The sequence below is a fragment of the Chenopodium album genome, chromosome 1 (genome assembly GCF_948465745.1).
Source record: "Chenopodium album chromosome 1, dcCheAlbu1.1, whole genome shotgun sequence".
Taxonomy (NCBI): Eukaryota; Viridiplantae; Streptophyta; class Magnoliopsida; order Caryophyllales; family Amaranthaceae; genus Chenopodium; species Chenopodium album.
In genome coordinates, this window is record NC_137834.1 from 27830008 (window position 1) to 27852478 (window position 22471).

Genomic DNA, 22471 nt, shown 5'->3' on the forward strand with positions numbered 1-22471 from the left:
ATTGTGCTTTCAATCAATTGTGCGAGAGTGAGTTTGTTGAGAGCCCTAAATTCTTCCATACCTTTGCTAGGCTAGTTGCACGAGAGTGAATTAGTTTAGTAGGATAATTAACATGCTTAATTGTGCGAGAGTGAGTTAAATGTGTTGATGTTCCTAATCGAGGTCATTTTCATCTATTTGTATGATGTTGTTTAATACATTGATGTGATTGGATTCCACTTTCCCTAGTTTTAGTTGTTTATTCTTAGTCGTGTTTAGTTTAACCTCTCTCTATCTCTCAACCTTTCCTACTAGTCTAGTTAGCACAAATTAATACACTTAGTCCTTTTGGGTTCGACCCTTTACTTGCCACTAACTAGTTTAGTGTAAGTTTAGGTATTATAAATTTCTAATTTGGTTAGGGTTAGTAGTCCCAACGACCTACTTTTCAACCTCGATCAAGGGAAATATGGTAAAAAGACACTAACGGGGATTTAACGTCACTTAGGTAAAAGGCATTTAATGCTAATGTACTGTAATTGATGGGTATTTGTTGAATTTGAAAGTCTTGATGGGTCTTTGGTGAATAAAAAAAAACTCAGGGAATTTGGTGAAATTTTTGAAAAAAAATATTAAAACACAGGTGTACTTTTAGGGAATATTTCAAGCCATTCCACACTTGAGCCCCACTGTGATCATACACTTAAGCATGGTGGCGTCCAAAGGGAAGGAAGCTAGAGCAAAAGAATCGCCAACAAGTTTTAGGAACTTGTAAACCGTTCATAGGGTGAAGGTTACACCCCTTAACAATCCATGAGATCATTAACTCCAATAGGTCTGCAACCATGACAGGAAGTTCGGGGATGAAGGTACAAATCCAACCTAAAAGATATTGAACTTGCCCTAAAATAGGCCTCTACTTTATTCTTCTCAAATTCATGTGCGCTTTTTGACTAACATTCAATCAATAGGTTTACCCTAAACCTGTTTAATCTATGTTGGTTGAATATTAATGCACAAATAAAACTATTATTGGCGATCACTTGAATTATAATCAAATTAACCTAAACAAGATTATTAATTATCTTATTAAGCGTGATTATAAGTACAAATTCCCTTTAAACATGCATAAAAGGTGTGATCAAGAAATAACAATAATAATAAGGAAATTTTAGAAAACAACACCACAAAATAACACAAATTTTGATTATAACACCACAAAATTTAAAATTTTGCTTATAACACCACAAAAAAACTCACAAATTTGATTTCACCACCACTTAACGAATTCTTAGATGAAATCCGTTAGTGGGGTCATAATTTGACACGTGTCAATAGTCTATAGGTTTAAAAAATTGAATTAATAAAAAGAAAAAAAATAATAAAAAAAAAAGAAACGAAAATCCCTCACCTAGCTAGCTCCACCACCAATGCCACCTTACCTCAGCCGCTGACACCATAACCCAGGTCGCCGACACCCATTTGCCTTCACCAAAAACGGTGAAACCACCCAAGCTGCCGTATTTTGCCTTCCCCCTCCCCGAAAACTACCCACGTCGCCAAAATTCTCACCCGCACCAACCCCAAAAACCACCAGCTTCGACGAAATCAACTCCCACACAACCCAAAAACCACCCATGTCGCCGAAATCCTCTCCCATACCATCATCGTCACCGATTATCCTCTCTCTTACCCAAAACCGTCGTCGAAACCCCAACCCACACCAACCAAAAACCGCCTTCACCTGAACCCTAACCCGTTTCCAGATTTCGAATTAAATCGGAGTTGGGGGTGAGGGTTAGGGTGGTGCGTCGTTCAGGTGGTTGGGGGTCGAGGGTGGTCGACAAGGCGAACCAGCAGCGGCAGTGGGCAGTAGAAACCGACGCCGGTGGTCAGTACGGTGGATGGGTTTGGATTTTAGGGTTTTTCATTTTTTTATTATTTTTTTAATCCAATATACGTCTGACACGTGTACTTTATGGGGATCACTAACGGTTTTTTGGATGGCATTAGAAAGTGGTGGTGAAATCAAATTTTTTGGTGGTGTTATAATCAAAATTTTAAATTTTGTGGTGTTATAATCAAAATTTGTGTTTTTTTGTGGTGTTATTTTCTAAAATTTCCTAATAATAAACATCAAGCAACATAATAATCACAATTATAATCATGTAAATAATAGTCATATTAAAGCATATTATTATTAGCAAGATCCTAGGCATGGTACTAACAAGATTAATAACAAACCTTAGCATGTCACTAAACAATAAAGATAAAAGCTTTAGCTCTAACATGATACTATTATGATATTAGGAAAGAAATAGGAAGCATCAAAATAATCATACTTGATATTAGAAATTTTAGTTATTACCCTAAACATGATACTAGGATGCAATAAAAGCATCCTAACATGATACTAGGAATTAATTTAAGGAAATTTTAGAAAATAACACCACAAAAAAACCCAAATTTTGATTATAACACCACAACAAAAAAAAAAAAAAAAAAAAAAAAAAAAAAAAAAAAAACTTTTGTAATAACACCACAAAAAACCTCAAAATTTTGATTTCACCACCTATTACTAACGCCATCCAAAAAACCGTTAATGGACCCCACATTATACACGTGGCAGTAATCTATTGGATTAAAAAAATGAAATTTTTTTTAAAAAAAAATAAAACCCAAAAACCCTAACCCAGCCCCACCTTCACCACCGGTGCCGATTCCCCTAGCCCCACCACCGTCACCCTAACCCCCACTGTCGGCTCCCCCATTCGACCACTCTCGACTGACAAAATCCGCCAAGCCGACCACCTGAACAACGACGCACCACACTGTACCCAACCCCAGCCTAGCCACCAAGCCCACCACTGGCGTTCACCCCCATCCTCCTTAACCAACCCTGAAAAGCCTATCGTCCACCAGACGCACCGATTAACCCAGCCCGCAACTCCCTTTACCCTAGCTACCACCGAAAACGGCCACTTCCAGTTGCAATCGGCTGGTTTAGGGCCGAAGTGGTCAAATTCGACCCTAAAGTAGCCGATCTCGACCGCTAGTAGCTATTCCAGTGGCTGGGAAGTGCGAATTCGACTTGGTGTTGTTGGAGCTGTGAGGCAAGGCGAAGCTGCGGTGGTTTTCGGGGAGGGGGAGGAGAGGGTTTCGCCGGTTTAGGTGGGGCAGGGGTGCCGACGGCTTGTGTTAGGCTGTTGGTGGTGGGGAACGTACAGGTGCTGCCGGTGGTGCAGTGGGCTGGGTTAGGTTGTTTAGGGTTTTTTCTTTTTTCTTTTTAATTTTTCTTTTTTTTTTATTATAATTTTTTTAAAACCAATAAGTTATTAACACGTGTCTGTTATGGGCTCCACTAACGGATTTCATCTACAAATCCGTTATGTGGTGGTGAAATCAAATTTTAGGAATTTTATATGGTGTTATAATGAAAAAAAAAATTATTGTGGTGTTATAATCAAAATTTGGGTTTTTTTGAGGTGTTATTTTCTAAAATTTCCTTAATTTAATAATCTAAGCATGATTTCTATATCAAAAGATCAATAAAGCAGTTAAAGTACTTACTTCAATGCCTCATACCTCTTTCTAATAACAAAATACACACGTTAGTAACTTCAAGGAAAAGAATAAAACAAATAATTAAATTAAACAATTGAAATATAGATTTGGGACCAAACCCTCAGAAATTATCAACCTTTCATGTTTAGGGCGAAGGCAACTTCGAACTTGGCTAGGTGTGTCTAGAACTAATGTATGAGGAATTTTGTAAAAGGAAGGTTTAGAAAAAGAATAGAGAGAGAAGGAAAGTTTCTAGCTTTTAGAGAGAGAATAGAGAGAGATGATGGTTGTTGTGAATGATTAAAAACGGGGAGATACGACCCCTATTTATAAAAAAAAATAGCACGGGATCGAAGAAAATCATATTCGGAATAAAATACCTCATGTCGCAAACAACAGGAGTTAGCGCCAGACGATAAGCTCGTCGCCAGACGACGAAGGTCAGAGCCTGGCGACGACTCTGTCGTCGTCTCGCGTTGGTTCAAAAGTCAACGCGCTTTTACACACGTAATTACCTTTAAAACCTGTAGGCGTCGCTCAAAGTGCGCCTACGTTAACGCATGTATGAATATGCTTGGCACTCATAGGAAGTGGGAATTGACATTACGATTAGGGACAACGATTAAGGACAAAGCAAAGTAGGGAGCCGCCAACAAGTTTTTAAGGAACTTGTAAACCGTTCACGGATCATAAAAGGCAACCACGAGAAAGGGACAACGATAGGCAACAACGATTGACTCGTGAAGGTTACACCCCATTCATAATCCATGAGATTACTAACTCCATATGGTTCAGAACCACGAAAGGAGGATCGGGGATGATGGTACGAAGTGATTCATGGAGTCACATTTGCCCGTATTGGCCTCTACTCGATTCTTATAGTGAAAAGTGATTCCTGCGATCTCAAAGGCATGCAAACAAAATATTCAATTTTCTCCAAACTATTATTAGGCTAAATTGGTTAAATATTAATGCAACACATAATTCTAAAATATTTGTGATCACTTGAATTAAATAATAAGATTAAAAAGAAACTTAAACCGGTTGTCCAAATTATCTTATTAAGCGTGATTTTCAATTACATATTCCCTTTAAACATGCAATACGGTGATCAATAAATAATAATAGAATAAACATTAATATTGGAAGAAATTTAACAATAATAACGTTAGTCAAATCAAATATAATAATCCTAATCATGATACTAGCAACAAGAATAAAATAAGAGTAATTAAATTAATTAATTACTCACATTCTGCGCGTTCCTTTAAATTGCTACATCATGAATAAACTGTTAGTAGCTTCAATTAAAATATAAATCAAATGAAAATTAAATTAAATAAATGTATATTTGATTTGGTCCAAACCCTCAGTCAATTATACCTTTCACACCTTGGTTTAAGTATAGTATTTCGGGTATTGTATGGATTCCTTGGAGTGCTTAAGGGAAGAATAATGGAAGAATAGGGAGGCTAGTGTTTAGGCTAAAGAGGGAGAAAGAATGATTTGATGATCAAGATTGTTGATGATTGAAAAAGGGGAGATATGATCTCTATTTATAAGGAAAAAAAGAGGGGTCGAAAAAACAAGATAAGATTCGAATTAAATCGGAATAAAACTCGATAGACTGCAGTTTTTACGGTTTTTGTTTTTATCATATCTTTTGATCCAGATATTGGAATAAGATAAATAAGATATCGTTGGAAAGATCTTGAAGTCTACTTTCTAACCCAATTAAAATCAGATTAAAATATTTTGTAAAATAAAAGATATGGCCGAAATAGTGAGATGGTTTCAGTTTTGAATAGAGTTTGACATTTTATTCATATCTTTTCCGTTATAGCCCGGAATTGATATTATAATATATCATTGGAAAGATAATTTCAAGGGCTATCCAACCATATAATATTTGGATAAAAAAATATGAGGCACGAAAATAATATCTATCTATCTTTGAATGTCTTTCAATTCGGATAGAATTAGGACTTTCAAAAAGAAAAAGTTTTATTCAATTTCAAACTTTTTAATTTTATCTTTTCAAAAATGATAATTAAGATCTTTTAGAAACTTATAGAAGCTTCCATTTAATCCTAATTGGGTTAGGAATGAGATTAAATAATTTGGACCTCCACATGATCATTGGGTCGTAGGTAAGGTGGGCGTAGGTTTGGTTTGGGCTAAGTTTAATATTTTGATCATTACTTATTCGTTATAACTCGGATTTGGGCTTATAATATATCGTTGGAAAGATCTTTTCAAACCCCATCCAACTATTCAATCATTGAACCCAGATAATGGACCAAAATAAATTGGACTAAACATTTTTATAAAAAGGACACGAAATGAATGATTTTAAAGGATACGAAATGAATTATTTTGGGTTTAAAGGCACGAAAAGAGGAAAATAAGTTATGGTTTGGGGAAGTGGGATAGGAGTTGGGTTGGTTTATGAAATGGAAATATGGATTTAAGCACTCCAAAGATTAAATACTCAACCCGACCAATAATGGCGGTGAAAGGCTGTTCATTATCGGGTTTGGTTTTGGGGAGACATTTTTAGGTGTCTACAAAACCGGTTGTAGGTAATTATGCATCCAAGCAGTTTCGAAATCAGATTTAATATATTTTATTCAAAATAAAACATCTTTTAAAAAATATAATTATCAATTCTAATCTTATTAGAATAAAGAGAACCTTCTAGATATTCCTAGAAGACTAAAATCAATCCTAATTTTTTTTGGAATAATAATTAATAGGCCCTCTGCTAGATCATTGGGCCACCTTTAAAAATCGGGCGTAATTTAATTTAATTTAATCCATAACTTCCTCATAATTCATCGGAATTGGGCTTATAATGTATCATTAGAAATCTCTTTTCGAGCCTAATCCAACTACACTATTATCGGACCCTTATCATGGACCAAGATAAATCGGGCGAGATCTGTCCGATCGGGCGCGAGAAGACGTCTGGAAAAAAGGGAGTGTCCGCCCGATCGGGCGCGTGTTTGTCCGTTGGACTCCAACGGTTCCCTTGGATTCCTCTTCTTGTTTGATTTCTTGTAACCCCCCATTTAAGAGGTTGATTATGGTGTTTTAAATCACCATGATATTTCTGATTTTTCTTCTTTGTTCATAGAAGATTCCTCCATGATCTTTCATCTTCTTCATTCATCTCTATAAATTGGAGGATGTTTTCTGATTTTGATATACACAAGAAATACATATCAAACACAAGCTTGTTTAAACACATACTCTATATTGGGCATAAGTTACTTTACCTTGCACCCAAAAGTGCCTTTGGGTGGAAGTGGTGTGTTAACCTTAGGGAACGTGCCGGCGAATACAATAGTGCACCCCGGTTGCGCCGAAATTTCGTTTTCAAGTCAGTAATTTGCATCACGACACACCATACTCTTTCATTGTCACAAGATCATCTTTTCGATTATTTTTTTTGGAATATAGCCTTGAAAATACTTCTTATATTACAACAATAATATCATATGTCTAAAAAATTAAAAATCATGCATGATCAAAACTTCAAAAGGATTATATAACCCTAATTAACATTCAAGTTAAAAGTTATTCTAAAACTTTATCATCAATCTAGGCATTGCCCAAACACAAACTAGTTTCAATTAAAAAAAAACTTGTGGAATTTGTGTCGTGCAAGTCCTCCCTAGCCCCACACGACCTCACACCCTACGCTATTTAGAGTGAGTCTAGGCGCATAGCACCTATGGGCGAGTTATGTAAATAGGAGGGTAAGGAAGTAATTTCTGTTGATTCAATTTTTGCTTCTAGAAAAAGTTGGCTCTCTAGTGGTACATTATAATATACCATTATACATGTATAATGTACCACTAAAGTATAATTTGTCTGAATAGTATGTTTAGTGGACTATTACGAGTGTAGTGGTGCTTTTTACCATCATATATTTTTCAACTTCTGGAAAAAGTTGACTCTCTAATGGTACATTATAATGTACCATTATGCATGTATAATGTACCACTAAAGTATAAGTTATCAGAACAGAACTTTTTAATTGCAAAATTGTCAGCCTATATACGCTGAAATCAATAGGCGCTATGCGCCAAGACTTAACCCGCTATTTATTCATTCCTCTCTAAAATCCCAACGTTAGTGAGTGTAACGCGGTCTTACGCGCAAAAACAAATTACATTTTCAATTAAAAAAAATAAATAATTAAAGTGAAAAAATTAGGAATATATTGAAGAAAGCCTCCCATTTTCAGCTCCAACCCCCACCAACCAATAACTATTTTTAAAAACTCACACGCTTAAATATCATTTCTATTAAAATATCCCATTGCCGACAAATTTTTTTTATCTAAGATCAACAAAAAAGAGTCATTTCAATTTGATCTGGGTTTTTTGCTAAATTTTTTATTTTCTGTATCATCAAAGAAAGAATTATTCTTTTAAGGTAATTCTTCTTCTTCTTCTTCTTTTTTTTTAATTGTTGGTTTTGAAAATTATTCCTTGTTGAGTTGATGTAAATTATGACCTTTGTTTCCAATTTGAATTTTTGGTATTTTAAATTTTAATTGTAGAAGTTTTTAGAGGAATTAATTGAAGAATATGAAAATTTGAGCTGGGTAATCGACTAATTGCTGATTGTGGTATAAATCAGATAAATTGGCGTCTAAATTAAGCAAATTGACTAATTTTGCTGTTTATGGGAAAAACTGAAGCTGAAATTGTTGGAAAATAATGAACTTTGTTTATTTTTTATTTTAATTTTTTTGGGGATTCTAAAATGTTAATCATTGCATTTGACTTTTTTTATATGATAATTCATGATCAATTACTTTACAGGAGTTGAATTTGGAGGAAAAGTAATTCATTTTGTATTCTTATTTCATCCTAAACTTTGGATTCTTTGTTTTTTTAAGACATGATTACATAATTGGGCTATCAATTAATTTAGCTAGATAGACGAATCAATTTAGAGATATGTAACAAAAAAAAAAAAAAAAAAGAAAAAAAAAAAAAAAAAAAAAAAGAAAGAAAAAAAAGGGGTTTCCTCAAATTCTTTTGTACTTTTGATGGTGTTGTGAGAAGTGATCGTTCTAATTTATGACTATAATGGACATAATCAGACTTGATCACCTACTTGATTAATGTAATTTACGATATCATTTGATTACTTTTGCAGTAGTTGGCTGTTTGGTGGGAGGGATGGCTTGTTTTTGCATAACTATCCGCCTGTTTAGTAGGTTTTTGATGGTTGATTTCGTACCGCGTTAAAAACGTTCCCTATAGCTTCCTTGGAGTTTCTTCTTACCCCAAAATGTAGCAAATTCTTTTCTATATTTGCTAAGAAATGCAAATATGTAAATTTTGTGGGTTTTTGTTGTTTGTTACACGAATGGCAGGAGATAAACTTTCCGAAATGCGTCATACCTTAATAAGCGTGGTTGAGTGTTTCTAATCAACATGTGGAGCAATTGTTCATCTGCTGTTACTCTTGTTAGTTTGTTTTTGTTAGGCTGTCTGTTCAGAAATTCATCATAAGAACACTGTTGTTGATTATAGGATTTTTTCACATTTGCTACCACCTAAAACACCTAGCTTTAGATTTGCTACCGTTTAAAATTTTTTTTTTACTTTGCTACCGCCTAAATTAGAGTTTGTTAGATATCACTACCACTTAACGGAATCCGTTAGGATTTCCGTTAAGTTTCTTAAGTTTATTCAAAAAAAAAAAAAATAAAAAAAAAAATAAAAAAGAAAAACAACCCAGCCACCTCACTGCCACCGACCCCCATCCCCTCAACTGCCAGTCTGCCACCCTCCCCCCTGCCGGCGGCCGGCGCTAAAAGATTCGGCCGGCGGCAACCTCACCCCCTCCCTTTTCCCCACCCACTAAGCCAACCCCCCTCCCTATCCCTCACCCACGAAGTCAACCCCACCACCCACGAAGCCGTCCCCCACCGAAATCAGCCCCCCTCCCCGCCGTTACCCCACCGGAATCGAACCCTAAACCCGAAATCACCCCTAACCCTAAACCTCAAGCCACCCAAATGAATTGAGGGTTTGCAAATTTGGTGGTTTAGGGTTTGTGAATTGGGGGTTTGCGAATTTGGTGGCTGTGGTGGTGTTGCAGGCTTATGCGAAATGGTGGCTGCGAATTGAGGAGGGACTGCGAAATTGGTGGCGGAGCTGGTATTGCGGGTGGGTGTGAATTGGTGGTTGCTGGAGGTAACGGGGAGGGGGGCTGAATTTGGTGGTGGTTGGCTTCGGTGGGTGGGGGAAAGGGAGTGGGGGTTGGCTTCGTGGTGGGGGAAAGGGAGGTGGGGTCGCCGGCGTCGGCCGTTGTTTTGGGCATCGGCCGCAGGCAGGGGGGGAGGGGGTGGTAGTGGGGTGGCTGGACGGTGGTTCGGCCCCACTGACGGAGATTGTAACGGTGTATGGCATGGGGTAGTAATTTCTAACAAACTCTGTTTAGGGCGGTAGCAAAGTTAAATTTTTTTTTAAAACGGTAGCAAATCTGAAGTGAGGTGTTTTAGGTGGTAGCAAATGTGAAAAAAACCTTGATTATATCAGGAATTTAGCTGACTTGCCTTTTCTGAATCTCTGTAACATGATTCTGTAGAATTTTCCAAGCTCTTGTGCTTATTATATGTTTGCTCGACGGATACTAATATATATCCTATAATTTCCATCTTTCACAGGCCTCCATAATCTGTGTTGTACTCCTGTCAAACTTACCTCTGTTTGCTGTGTTTTTGCCCTTCATTTGTGCTGATAATAGAAGAAACCATACATCAAATGGTGACAAATGATATCCACAGTGAATGTTCTAGCTCAACTTCATGGAGTAGTCAACCTGATACAGAGGATGATAGGATGATAGCACTTATGCTAACTGAAGAATACTCTCAACTAGACGGTGCTGTTGCTCGACGTCTCACTAACCTTGCTCCTATTCCTGTAAGATTACAATTTTTTTCCCTTCATGATACTTGTAAGCCATATGGAGAAAGCTAGAAATTACATTTCTGTGTGCTCCTTAGTAATAACCATGAAGTTATTATTATTTTTTTTTAATCCTGGTATACCAGTGATCCCCCATTAACATTTTCCATATCTTAAATTCTCTTCCCTGCCCTAACCAACATTTTTTTTACCAAATAATACTTTTACTAAGTTTTTCATTTTAGTTACAGCTATATGTATGATGAATTTTAACTAGAAGTCATTGTCAAAAGTTTATTAAAAAATAGATATAAATTTTTATGCTCATGCTCAATGATATTGTGTTCATAACTTGATATATCATTAATGCTGTCCCCGGCTCCCCAGTTGTGCTGTTGACTGATATTTTTCATAGTACTCTTGCTTCTTTGAAACAATCTCCAATTTGTTAGCATTTGTCGTAGTATGCGGATCTGAATAAGAAGGGAGTACTTTAAAGTTTTGGCTGAAAAATGGTGTTACATTCATCTTTTTTTTGCCTTTTATCAGTTTATCTTTTCGAGAAAAATTCTGTATGTTCTAATTTTTTTGAGTAGGTATACAAAATACGAAGTATTAATTACGTGAATTCTGAAAGTAAAAATAAGGCTTCAAGGTTTATTCCTCTATTATTTTTGCCTTTGTCATTGGGAAGAAATTGTTGTTTTGTTTACCCGTGGTGGTGGGGGTTGACTTTTTCCTACCTATAACTTTTTAGGTGCAGTGTGAGGATCCATAGCTCAGATGTAATAACAATTGGGTTTTTCTTTTCTTATAACCTATTGATAATTATAATGTGTGAAAGGAAAAGATGCAGGGAAGTAGAGATACTTCATCTAACTGCTGATATCCCCTGTTTAAATTGTAGCATTTAGTTTGCTACATAATACATTCTTAGTTTATTGGCTATTCTTGGCTGCCCTGTTGACCAAAGTCTATGGAATCATGACAATATTGTAAAACTATTGCTTTTTTAGTCTTACTACAGAAGTTCATTTTTTCTTAATTAAATTCCTTCTTCTTTTTTTTGTTAGGTTATCCCAAGAATAAATTCCTTTATCCCTACCGTGAATGATGCCAATTTGGACCACCAACGGCTTCTCCAAAGGTTTGTCCCATGCTTAAGTAGGGTTGTTGGATTTAAACATTCACTTTCTAAGAGGTGTGAGGATTGCAATTTTCTCTGTTTTCACTTTTCACATCTCTCAACACATGGTAAAGAGTGAGAAATAACAATTTGGCCTCTGATTTGTTGGCCATGTATTGCTGTTCATGCTATCTATTGACTTCTTGTACCTTAACTGCTTCATTGCTTTTCAGACTACAAGTTTATGGACTCTTTGAAGTCAAAGTCTCCGGTGATGGAAATTGTCAGGTAAATGGAACTGTACATAATATGCCAATGTAGGTTTGTAACATGATATAGCAGTCTTACTAATCTTTGTCTCACTGCAGTTTCGTGCACTCTCAGAGCAGATGTTCAAGTCTCCAGACTATCATAAGCTTGTGCGCAAAGAAGTGGTCAAACAGGTAAATTCCGCATATCACCGTTAAAAGTTTTGTTCTCAAAAGAAGTGGGGTGAGAATAAACTAGACAAGAGAAGGAGATAAAGTTTGAAATGCAGTTCATTAATTTCCACCTATAAAGTGCTAGTTGATATTTGTTTTGATTTTAGTGACAAGAGTGCTAAAGTAGAAGATAAGAGACCCATATTTCTCAACTGTCTTTTTTCTATAAAATACACATACCTAAATTTTTCAATTGGCTTGAGAAGGGAGATCCACACTTGCTCTATAAGTCTCTTCTTTCAGTTTTCAATGTAAATTTTGGGATGAAAGTCTAAACCACCTTGAGAAGTCAAACAAACACATCCTCTGGCTTGGGGGGTACATTTTTGGATGTGCCATTGATAATTATGCACTCTTCAGCTATAGTCCAATTTTCTATCATTAGCTCCAAAATTTTAATGTATGCTATCATTTTTTTTCTTACAGCTAAAGGAGCACAGGTCTCTTTATGAAAATTATGTTCCAATGAAATACAAGCACTATTACAAGAAAATGGCAAAGTATGCCCTTTATGTTTACGATGATTGCCTTATGTTTTCAGTGATCTTTTTTATTCAATTTTTTTTGCAAAGCTCAAGTACTTATTTGCCATCTAATTTTTGCATATGCAGAAATGGGGAATGGGGAGACCATATTACTCTTCAGGCAGCAGCTGATAAGGTATGCATTTTGGCTATGCATCTTATATTTTCTTGTTTATGGGGTCGCAAAATTGCTTTAATGTTATTTCCTTGTTTATGGGCATGTATATGCTGGACAAATTAAGATGTCATCTTCTATGAAACAAAAATGATATGAAAGGTGAGAAATAAACATGTCTAATGGCTGTAATGCGGATCTAGGCTAACTAAAACCTATAGGACATACACTTGAATGAATGACACAGTTCAATGAGTTGCCTTTGTCGGATCAGCTCTTTGTGACAATGTACACATGCACTGAGTGGCTGAGCGTATAAGAGTCTTGAATCCTGTATTTTAGGCAGGACTTGAAGGCCTGTGCATAGGTAAAGTAAGGGGCCTTTCTATATTTATAATTTAATCACAAATAGTCATGATACAGGCTACCAGAGTCATGCAATCACTATTGAATATTTCTTGAAAAAAATGTAATTCAATCAGCTCTAATATAATACTAATGTCTCTCAGATATGATAATAATATGACCAGAGCAGTCTGCTATAAAATAGAGAACATACAGGCAAAATATTCTCAGCTAGGTGACCAGACTACCATAGTTGTTATACACTCATCTTTGTGCATTCTCTGGATATTAACATGTTTATTTAAGCATTACGTCATTACCCAAAGTGAAGAAGATCAACTTTAAACTCCTAGCAATATGTTTAAGATTGGCTTTCTTTCACTATATATTAGATATCAAGTTTAAAAAATTATAATAAGATCAAGTTATAGGGGAGGGATCCGGTGAGAATAGATCCATATGTGAGAACCCATACCTATATGAGAACTAATCTAATTTAGAACATCTAAGTGAGTAATAATTTAGAACATCTGCTTTTAGATTTAGAACATGAGTAAAAATTTAAAAAAACCTTGATTTATAATTTAGATCATATGAATAAAATTTAGAAGATGTGATTAAAAAGTTTGGAACATGCGATTAATAATTTAGAACATATGTTTTAAAATCTAAAATATATTATTAAAAATCTTAGAATACATAATTTAGAATCTAGAACACATAAGTTAAAATCTAGAACAAGAAATTTTATATTTAGAACATGTGAGTTGTAATTTAGGACATTGGATTTAACTCATTTAATATTTTGAGCATGTGAGCAAAAATATAGAACACCTGATTTAATATTTAGAACATACGACGAAAAATTTAGAACATAGAGAGTGTTCTCACACATGAAAGAGTTCTCTCATAAACGATGGGTTCTCACGAGAGTCTTCTCATAAACAATGGGTTCTCACATATAAAATATATATATATATATATATATATATATATATATATATATATATATATATATATATATATATATATATATATATATTCATCTCTCAACCCAAGTTTAAGTGTGTTAAATTATATGAGGCCCAATTTTCTTAAATACCATGAAAAAGTGTGTTGTAAGTATTAAAAAATAGAGGAAATATATATTTTGGTTCTTCTAGAAATAATTCACTCATGTAAAGGCGTATGAAAAATTAATCTTGAATATTTTATTGATGAAAGATGCTCTACAATTAAGCTTTACTCTGAACCAGTTAGTGATTCCAGATGCTACTTAGAAATGTTTTACCATCCCTTTACTGCTGTTTCCTTCTTCAAATTAAATTCTTAAGTTATTTGCCCATTTTTCTTTCTGAAGGCTCTTCTCCATCTATTCTAGAAAGTATTTGAATTTGCTCCATCTGTAATAATATTCCTATCAGCAGTATTTCATATACTATTGAAGTTCCACATCTTTCACCTCCTTAAAAACTAATTTCCTCAGAGTTTAGAGACTTTAAAACCCTATCATTGCTATAGGCAATGTACGTAACAAACTGCTGTATCCTAGGAATGATATGGGCATTAGGGTGGAAAAGACCATGAGAGGTTTTCCATATGTTATTATAATTCCCTAATTGTCTCGATTACTTTGTGCTTCATGGGATATATTTCGTCAACAAATTTATACATATGAAAAAATTACTTCCTCCATTTCATTTATGGCCTACATTTTTTCTCATTATACCCTAAATGCCCCACCTCATGGGTCACACTTACCCCCACAGACCCCACTAGGCCACTAACTCCTCTCACCTTTTTTTAATCTTTATTTACCTCCTAATGCCTCATCTTATGTAACCCACTTACCCCATTAACATAAATTATTATCATTTTACAATAAGATGTGACATTTTTGTTCCTATAGTTCAAGATTTTTTTTTTATTATTTTTTATTATTTTTTTTTTTAGGAAATAACATTGCAGTTCAATATGTACAAAAAGGAAGAATAAATTATTTAATTTTCTTCGATTGAAAAGCATACGACTTTAATGCACACTTGTTATAAGTCGTAGGGCAACTTTGTCACTTTTGCAGATACTTACATAACAAAACATTTATCCTATGAACCAAGAATTTTATTTTGAATATTTGTGGAAGGATGAAGTGAAATGAAAGAAAGGTGGAGCTACCCAAAACATCAAATGCAGAGCCTTAAATCATATTACTATTTTGCTAGAAGCCTACTATACTGTGTACTTTTGGTTTATATTCCATCATGTAATTTGTTTTTCATGTGCATTTTGGTGGTTTCATTATGTGTAGTTTGCTGTGAAGATATGCCTCTTGACTTCCTTCAGAGACACATGCTTTATTGAAATTGTTCCCCAGTACCAGGCACCTAAACGAGGTATCCATGATATCTTTATACATTCTGTTGATATTCATATATTATTTGCTATAATGACAACTACAAGAAAGAGGTTGAAGGAAGCCATTCGCATGCTTATGTTCATATTTTAAAATTGATGGTTTGCACTTCGTATGATTCAGCATCAAAGGTTTCACTAAAGATGCTTAAAATGTTTAAAATTAAAGTTAGCTCTCAACATAAAGCAATTGTTGAAAAATTAAAGGAAATTTTTTTGGTAATTTTGAGGTATTATCTTCTCCATGATGTAACCCTGTACATTTTTTTTTGGTAATTTTGAGGTAAATTTTCTTAAGATTAATTTGAAGTAGAAAAATTTTGTAATATAGTTTCATTAGTATAAGTAATGATTGATTTGAGCTGTGGATGTAAAATGACTAAATGCACCAATATTTAAATGTCCAGAAATTCTTATTGGCAACCTTATGTTTTCTCTATTTGGTAAACTTGAAAAAAAGAAATTATCACGAATGACCTTTTGGCTTTAGAAATATACTCCGTAAAATTGTTTGAAAAATGTTTGTAGTATAATTATAAATAACATAAATCAATTCAAAAAGCTCTTTCCCTCCTCTCCCTCTCTCTACACCATTCCAGAGCACCTTTCCCCACAACTATCCTCCGAACTTTGCAGCAAATCCCCACTGCCACACCACCAACCCTATGCCTTACTGCTCACCCACCCAACCTATTCAGGTTGAAATTCTCATCATCATCCAATCATGATATGGGCCATTATCTCTTGTTTCTGCTTGCATGCCCCTTTTTATTATTTTAAAACAACTCTGAGTCATTAAAAGTGCATCTTGAATCTTAATACATGAAGATAGTATATATGTCACTGGCAGAGTCAAGAATTTTAAACTAGGGTGACAAATAGACATTGTTTAGTTTGACAAAAATGTTGCAACACACATACACTTATATAGTTTAAGTATTAGAACACAAAATTTCTAAAATACAGAGTACTTAGTAAAAAAAAAAATCCAAAATCCTGTACCAATTCTTCCTCCATTAATGTATGCTTATGTGTTTAGAGTTTTTGAAGAATTGGAACATTAAATAATGTAGCCAATTAAATGCACGATTCATAATTACCTATTATAATTGTAATTTGGGGTATTGTTCATGCAAAACTACAGTTATAATTATCCAAATAAATATATGGTGTAATTTTTTTTTTTTTGAAAGGGAAATATATGGTGTAATTATTAAGGAAAAAAAATGAAAAAAAATTCAATAAACACAAAAAGAAACTAAAATGGCTTGCAACAGGGATTGATCCCGCGTCCACAAGTCCCCAAGTCTCTACTAGTGGGACTTAAACGTTGCTCTATTTCATTTTTTTAGTCCCTTGTCCCATGCTAGCTCTGCCAGTGGTATATGTAAATATATATATATAATGTTATTGTATAATATATTATTGGAATAGTTTTAAACTTATAATGTATAATTTCATAATATTAGTTTTTATAATAATAGACATACAAAGGTACTAATGGTCAAGCACATGTCTCAACATGCATGAAGAGTGTTAATGAGGGTATATAAATTTTCCTCCGTACTAATTATTAATGATTAGATTAATTAACCATTCTTTTTCCTAACAAATTTAGTGTTACTTTCAGTATGGATCAAGTTCTGTGCGAGTTGAAATCCTTTGATGACATATAGAATATAAATGCGCCTATAAAAGAACTAGAGTGGCGTTTGGTTGGTGAAGGGTAAAAGGAATGAGATTAAGAAAGGGAAACATAGAGATTGGAAAGTTAATTCTTTATTTTTGTATAGTTGATTATTTTACATCAAGAAAGGGAATCACTTTTACAACCACCATTACCCCTCCTACAACCACAACACTTTAAACTCCTTGAGCCTGCCTCCACTACTATAGCCACCGCCCTCTTCACCGGTTGCTGTCGTTACCCTCTCCAATTGTCGCCCTTCTCCCAATGTTGCCTGTCGCCGCTGCCATCCCTTCTCTCTCTCTCTCTCTCATTATTTTATTTGTTTTTTTTTTAAGAAAGTTTTTCATAATCTAGTTGTTTGGTTGTTTTTAGAGCGTTAAGGTTGTTTTAGGGCGTTAAGGGATGTATTTTGAGTGTTTGGGGGTTGTTTATGACCAGGGTGTTTATGGAGATGGTTAGGTTTTTTTGGGTTGTTTTCGTGATGGGTATCTTTGTTTTGGATGGTGATGTGTGGTGTACATGGTGGGTGTGGGATTGGGTGATTTCAGGTGCGCTTTCGGGTGGGAATGGGTGGGAATTTTTAGGGTTGGTGAAGAGTGATTTGGGTGGGCGGTGATAACGGCTAGGTTGATGGGCGGTGATGACGGAACCACCACCCATCAACTCCGGTTGATACCTAGGTTGGATCCGGATGTAGCTTCGGTGAACCGGATGGGCATCCCAAAAAAAAAAAATCATCATCAACAAGGGGAATGTAGTTGTGATGAAAAAAAAAAATACTATCTCCGTTACATATTATTTACAACGATTAGACATTTTTCCTCTCTATTTTATGTCAAATCGTTGCAAATAATATATAACGGAGGTAGAATAAGTTTTGTAATTGTATGTAAAAATCAATTTGAATTATGGTGGCAGAACAGTACCACCAACATGTTGGTGGAAAATTGCACTACCCACTTGAAATCGAACTGATTCATAACTCCTCAAACTGATTCCATCACAGTATTATTACATATGTCATTTCCGTTGAATTGGCCTGATTCAATTGCTGAAAAGATGTTGAACAAGAATCATTTGGCGTAATTAATTAAAATCATGAGTTATTCCAATTCGGGTTAGTGGGGGTGGACGTGGATGAGAGAGAGAATTTAGCATATTTTTTGCTTTATTTATACAATTAGGTCATGGAAAATTTTAAACAAAAGAAAAACAAAACTGAAAATTTCTGACTATGGATGTTTGACCTCGAATCAATATATATATATATTTTTTGTTTGCAATGAAATAGTTATTATGGTTAAACTTAGAAAAACAAAATTACAAATTGTTATATTTTTCTCTAGTCATTTGTATGTGCTGCATTAAGTGCTCATACCGAGTTTATTTCTTCTTAATACATATCTCCAGTATTTTATATATTCTAACATCTAAACCAAGCTTGATTTGATCTAGCGGACTAGTGGTATAACATGTACAATTTCTTAGGTGATGATAACAACTCTAAATAGGGCACTTTTTAGGCAGGATTACCTTGCTCTTCCCTTCTCCTGCAACTAAGCTTCAAGGTGCTTGGGCTCCAATTGGCTGTAGAAAGAATATGATATTTTGTTTTTTTTAATGTACCATATTAACTTTCTGAAAAAATTATTATTATTTATTTTCAATGCGTTATATTATTCTATCATTTGAATTTTCTTCTTTGAAATTATCATTATGATGTTTAAGGGTTTCATATGAAATATTGATATTTAATGATGATTGTCTTTTCTATGATACAGATGCTTGGTTGAGTTTTTGGTCAGAGGTTCATTATAATTCACTATACGAACTCAGAGGTTTGTTCTCTGTGAAACTGTTGTATATTTACATTTACTTTATTATTGTATGCATTTAATCAAGTAGGTTTTTCTTTTTTACAGCCGCTCCCGTGCCACCCAAGCCAAGGAAGAAGCATTGGTTGTTTTAGATCCCTGGTCATGATCAAAGTCTATTGATTAGAATTAACTCTTTTGTACATTGCTTATACTTCATGTACACTAATATAAGAAAATATATTTGAGTTATTAAGCATTAGGATTCTCTTATTCTTTCATTTGTTCTCTTAAACAACCTTATTTTTGATCGATTGGGATATGCAAGATTGTGAAATTGCATTTACATATGTTTATATAACTTATTTAGTATTTGTTACTTTTTGTTTTGTAAATAAGTTGATGAAAGATTTGAATAAATTTTTTTGGCATTTTAGTTTTGGATATGTATGTGGTTCACTATAAACATGTGAACATGCGTAGAGATTAGAGAAGCATGCAAAACTTTTACGGTTGTCTGGATCTGATTTCGTAATTAAAATTTTCATGCTCAAAGATGGGAATCATCAAATTAGCTACTTAAATGATTTTAATGTTTGGCGAAAATTTTTGGAACTATATATCGCCGTTTTTCCTTTTTTTCCCTTTAGTATATCATAATCCCTTTAGGCAAGTAATAAAGGTTAAATGTTGCACAAATCTAAGTTTATAAGTAATACTCATCATTTATCTAAAGTTATACAGTTAGCCACAATATGAGACATAATCTAGTTTTCCACCAAGTGTTATGCTATATAGCCAATATACGTAATAATTAATTATTAGTTTGACACGTATGATTCATTTGAATAGATTTTTAGAATAAAATTGTTGGTTCAAAGTTTTATTTTTGATAAGAATTCTAATATAGTACTCCCTCCGTCCTATAACATAGATCTTGTTTGTGTTTTTTCACGGTCTTTAAGAAATAAGAGGAGAATGTGGATGAAATACATTAATAAAAGTAAAAAGTACAATTATAGACAAAAGTTGGAGAGAAAAAGTGGAAAAAAGTATAAGACATATGCAAAATTCAAGGGCATTTTAGGAAGTACAATGAATAAAGTTAAAAAAGTGAGGATATGATCGTCTTTACATAATATCTAAAAATGAAACAAGAACAATAATTTAGATCTTCAAAATAGGAAAACAGAAACCATATTATGGGACAGATGGAGCATTATATTTATAATTAAATATAAAATTTCATTAAATATCTTATACGTTAACTTTACACCAAATGTCACACACCACAAATAAGCATTAATGTGACACATTGACATGTATAGTGCTAAGTCAACGAAATACTGATTGATTTTTTAAGATAATAAATTATTTTAGAATTCTATTTCTCAATAATTTTCAACATTTCATATTCATAAAAAAGTTATAACTTTCATTTAATATCTTGTTAACTTTTAATTTTTACAACAAACAAGTATTTTCAAAATTGGGTTTTTCTATATAGTAACCCTGTTATTTTCACTTTTATATGTTGTGCCCCAACATATATCACTTTCTAACCCCAATATACATTTTATTTCCACACGGTAGCCTTACCGCTACCCCGCCGTTAAAAAATTCCGTTAGTGGGGCCCACTCTCTATTTATTAATATTTTTTTTATCAATTTGCGCGTTGAAAAATATTTCGTTAAAGATTTTGGGGGCTATTTTGGTTTTTAAGGGTCTAAATTGAATTCTGATTCCACAAAAAAAAAATAACGTAAATGTCTCGTTTTGTGTATAACGTGAACACGTAGATCAAGATATTTCTAATAAGCAAAACGAGGCGTTTAAGTTATTTTTTGCCAAATCTTGGCTCAATTTGGAACCTTAAGGGATAAGATAGCCCCTAAAACTTTTAAAAGGACATTTTCTAACGTGCTAATCGATAAAAAAATATTAATAAACGGAGAGTGGACCCTATAAACGGAATTTTTTAATAGCGGGAAAACGACAAGGTTACCGCATGGAAACAAAATGTATATTGGGTTACAGTGTGGAAAGTGACATATGTTGGGGCACAATGTAGAAAAGTGAAAATAATAGGGTTACTAATTTAGTATATAGAAACACCCTTTAAAAATTGATTTCCCACTTTTATGAATATTGCAATATTTTTCTCAAGAAGCTCTCATATTTTTTTTGACGGGAAGATTAAAGATTTCATTTATAAAATAGCCAAACGACACTTACAATCAATTTTTGAGAAATTTAAAATTCCAACAAAAACATATAAAACCCTAAAACTAACATCGCAAAATCGATTGATAATAGCCTTAACAAAAAACTTCATCCGAAGCAATACAATCAGTGAGTTCGCTCTAATTCGGCATAAGATGTGCAGATGCATAATTTTTTGGATGAAGAATCCTTCCGTGGTCTTCTAAACTCCGGTAGAAATTGCGAAACCTTCGTTCTTCATTCTTCAATAAACAAGTAATTAAAATCCCTACCATGAACACCATCTTAAGGATGATATCTTTTTATTGAAAGCAATTAAAGAGATTTTGGGGATTTCCACCGGTAAAAACCAGCGGAAGCCCCTACAAAATTCACACATAAAAATCAATGAAGGAGATGAAGAAAGGTAGGGAAGGATTGAAGAAAAAACAAAGAAAAAACCCTAGTAAAAGAGGCAAGGAAAAACCCTCCCAAGGGAAAACCCTAAAGGGAACTATCTCTCTCTAAAAACTAGAGAGATTTAATGTTTAGCAAGTGTCGCAATTTTTTGGGATTGAAGGAATTAGTTCAAAATAACACTCATTATAGTATATTTTAACCGATTGAAATTAAGTGTTTCACACTCTAATGTAATAATTTTATACAGTATATATAATCATTTGTTGATCACAAAATTATTAATGGTGGAATATTTCCATCATATAACTACGAATTAATATTTGTACAAATATAATTATTAAGTAATCATTAATTCATGCATTGAAGATTGAGATAATATATGGGCGTCTATTCAAAAAAAAAAAGATAATATATGGGCGTTGATATTGCCAAGGCAAAAAAAAAAAAAAGTCACTTTCAAGGCAAATTATTGACCCGATATCCATAATATTTGCGAATCTTAATTTGTCAAACTTATTAATTCAATAAAATACATTGTAATATTTTGTTGCCTATAATAATAGTAGCTACAAACAAAATCTTTCCAACTTTAACTACTAATTATTCTCGTCAAAATATGCAATTAATTGAAATATTCATTGTCATACTCATTAATTTAACATTTTATTAGGATAGACACCATTATCAAAGCTTTGCAGATATTAGCTACCGCTAAACTTGTTTATAATTGACTATTGTACTTTCATGTTAAGTTAAGATATACTGATGTTCTACTTTTATTATTAAATTTTCCATTGAAAAAAAATATTTATATTTACTTTTTTAGGTGTAATTTTTTTAAATTTTTAATTATTATTAC

General features: G+C 33.7%; 1 protein-coding gene across 2 annotated transcripts; it reads left to right on the top strand.

Annotated features, from left to right (window-relative positions):
• Nucleotides 1-7803: 7803 nt before the first annotated feature.
• LOC145643011 (OVARIAN TUMOR DOMAIN-containing deubiquitinating enzyme 12-like) lies at nt 7804-19409 on the top strand. Of its 2 annotated transcripts, none has more exons than XM_081694178.1 (10): nt 7804-7986; nt 10238-10496; nt 11555-11628; nt 11841-11895; nt 11976-12050; nt 12516-12589; nt 12701-12749; nt 15382-15466; nt 18957-19013; nt 19098-19409. In XM_081694178.1, the coding sequence occupies exons 2-10, from the start codon at nt 10335-10337 to the stop codon at nt 19142-19144; spliced, it is 678 nt and encodes a 225-aa protein (XP_081550304.1). In that variant the 5' UTR covers nt 7804-7986; nt 10238-10334; the 3' UTR covers nt 19145-19409. The 2 variants fall into 2 exon arrangements, with proteins under 2 accessions (XP_081550304.1, XP_081550308.1); XM_081694182.1 differs by having other exon boundaries at nt 10318-10496.
• Nucleotides 19410-22471: the final 3062 nt, after the last annotated feature.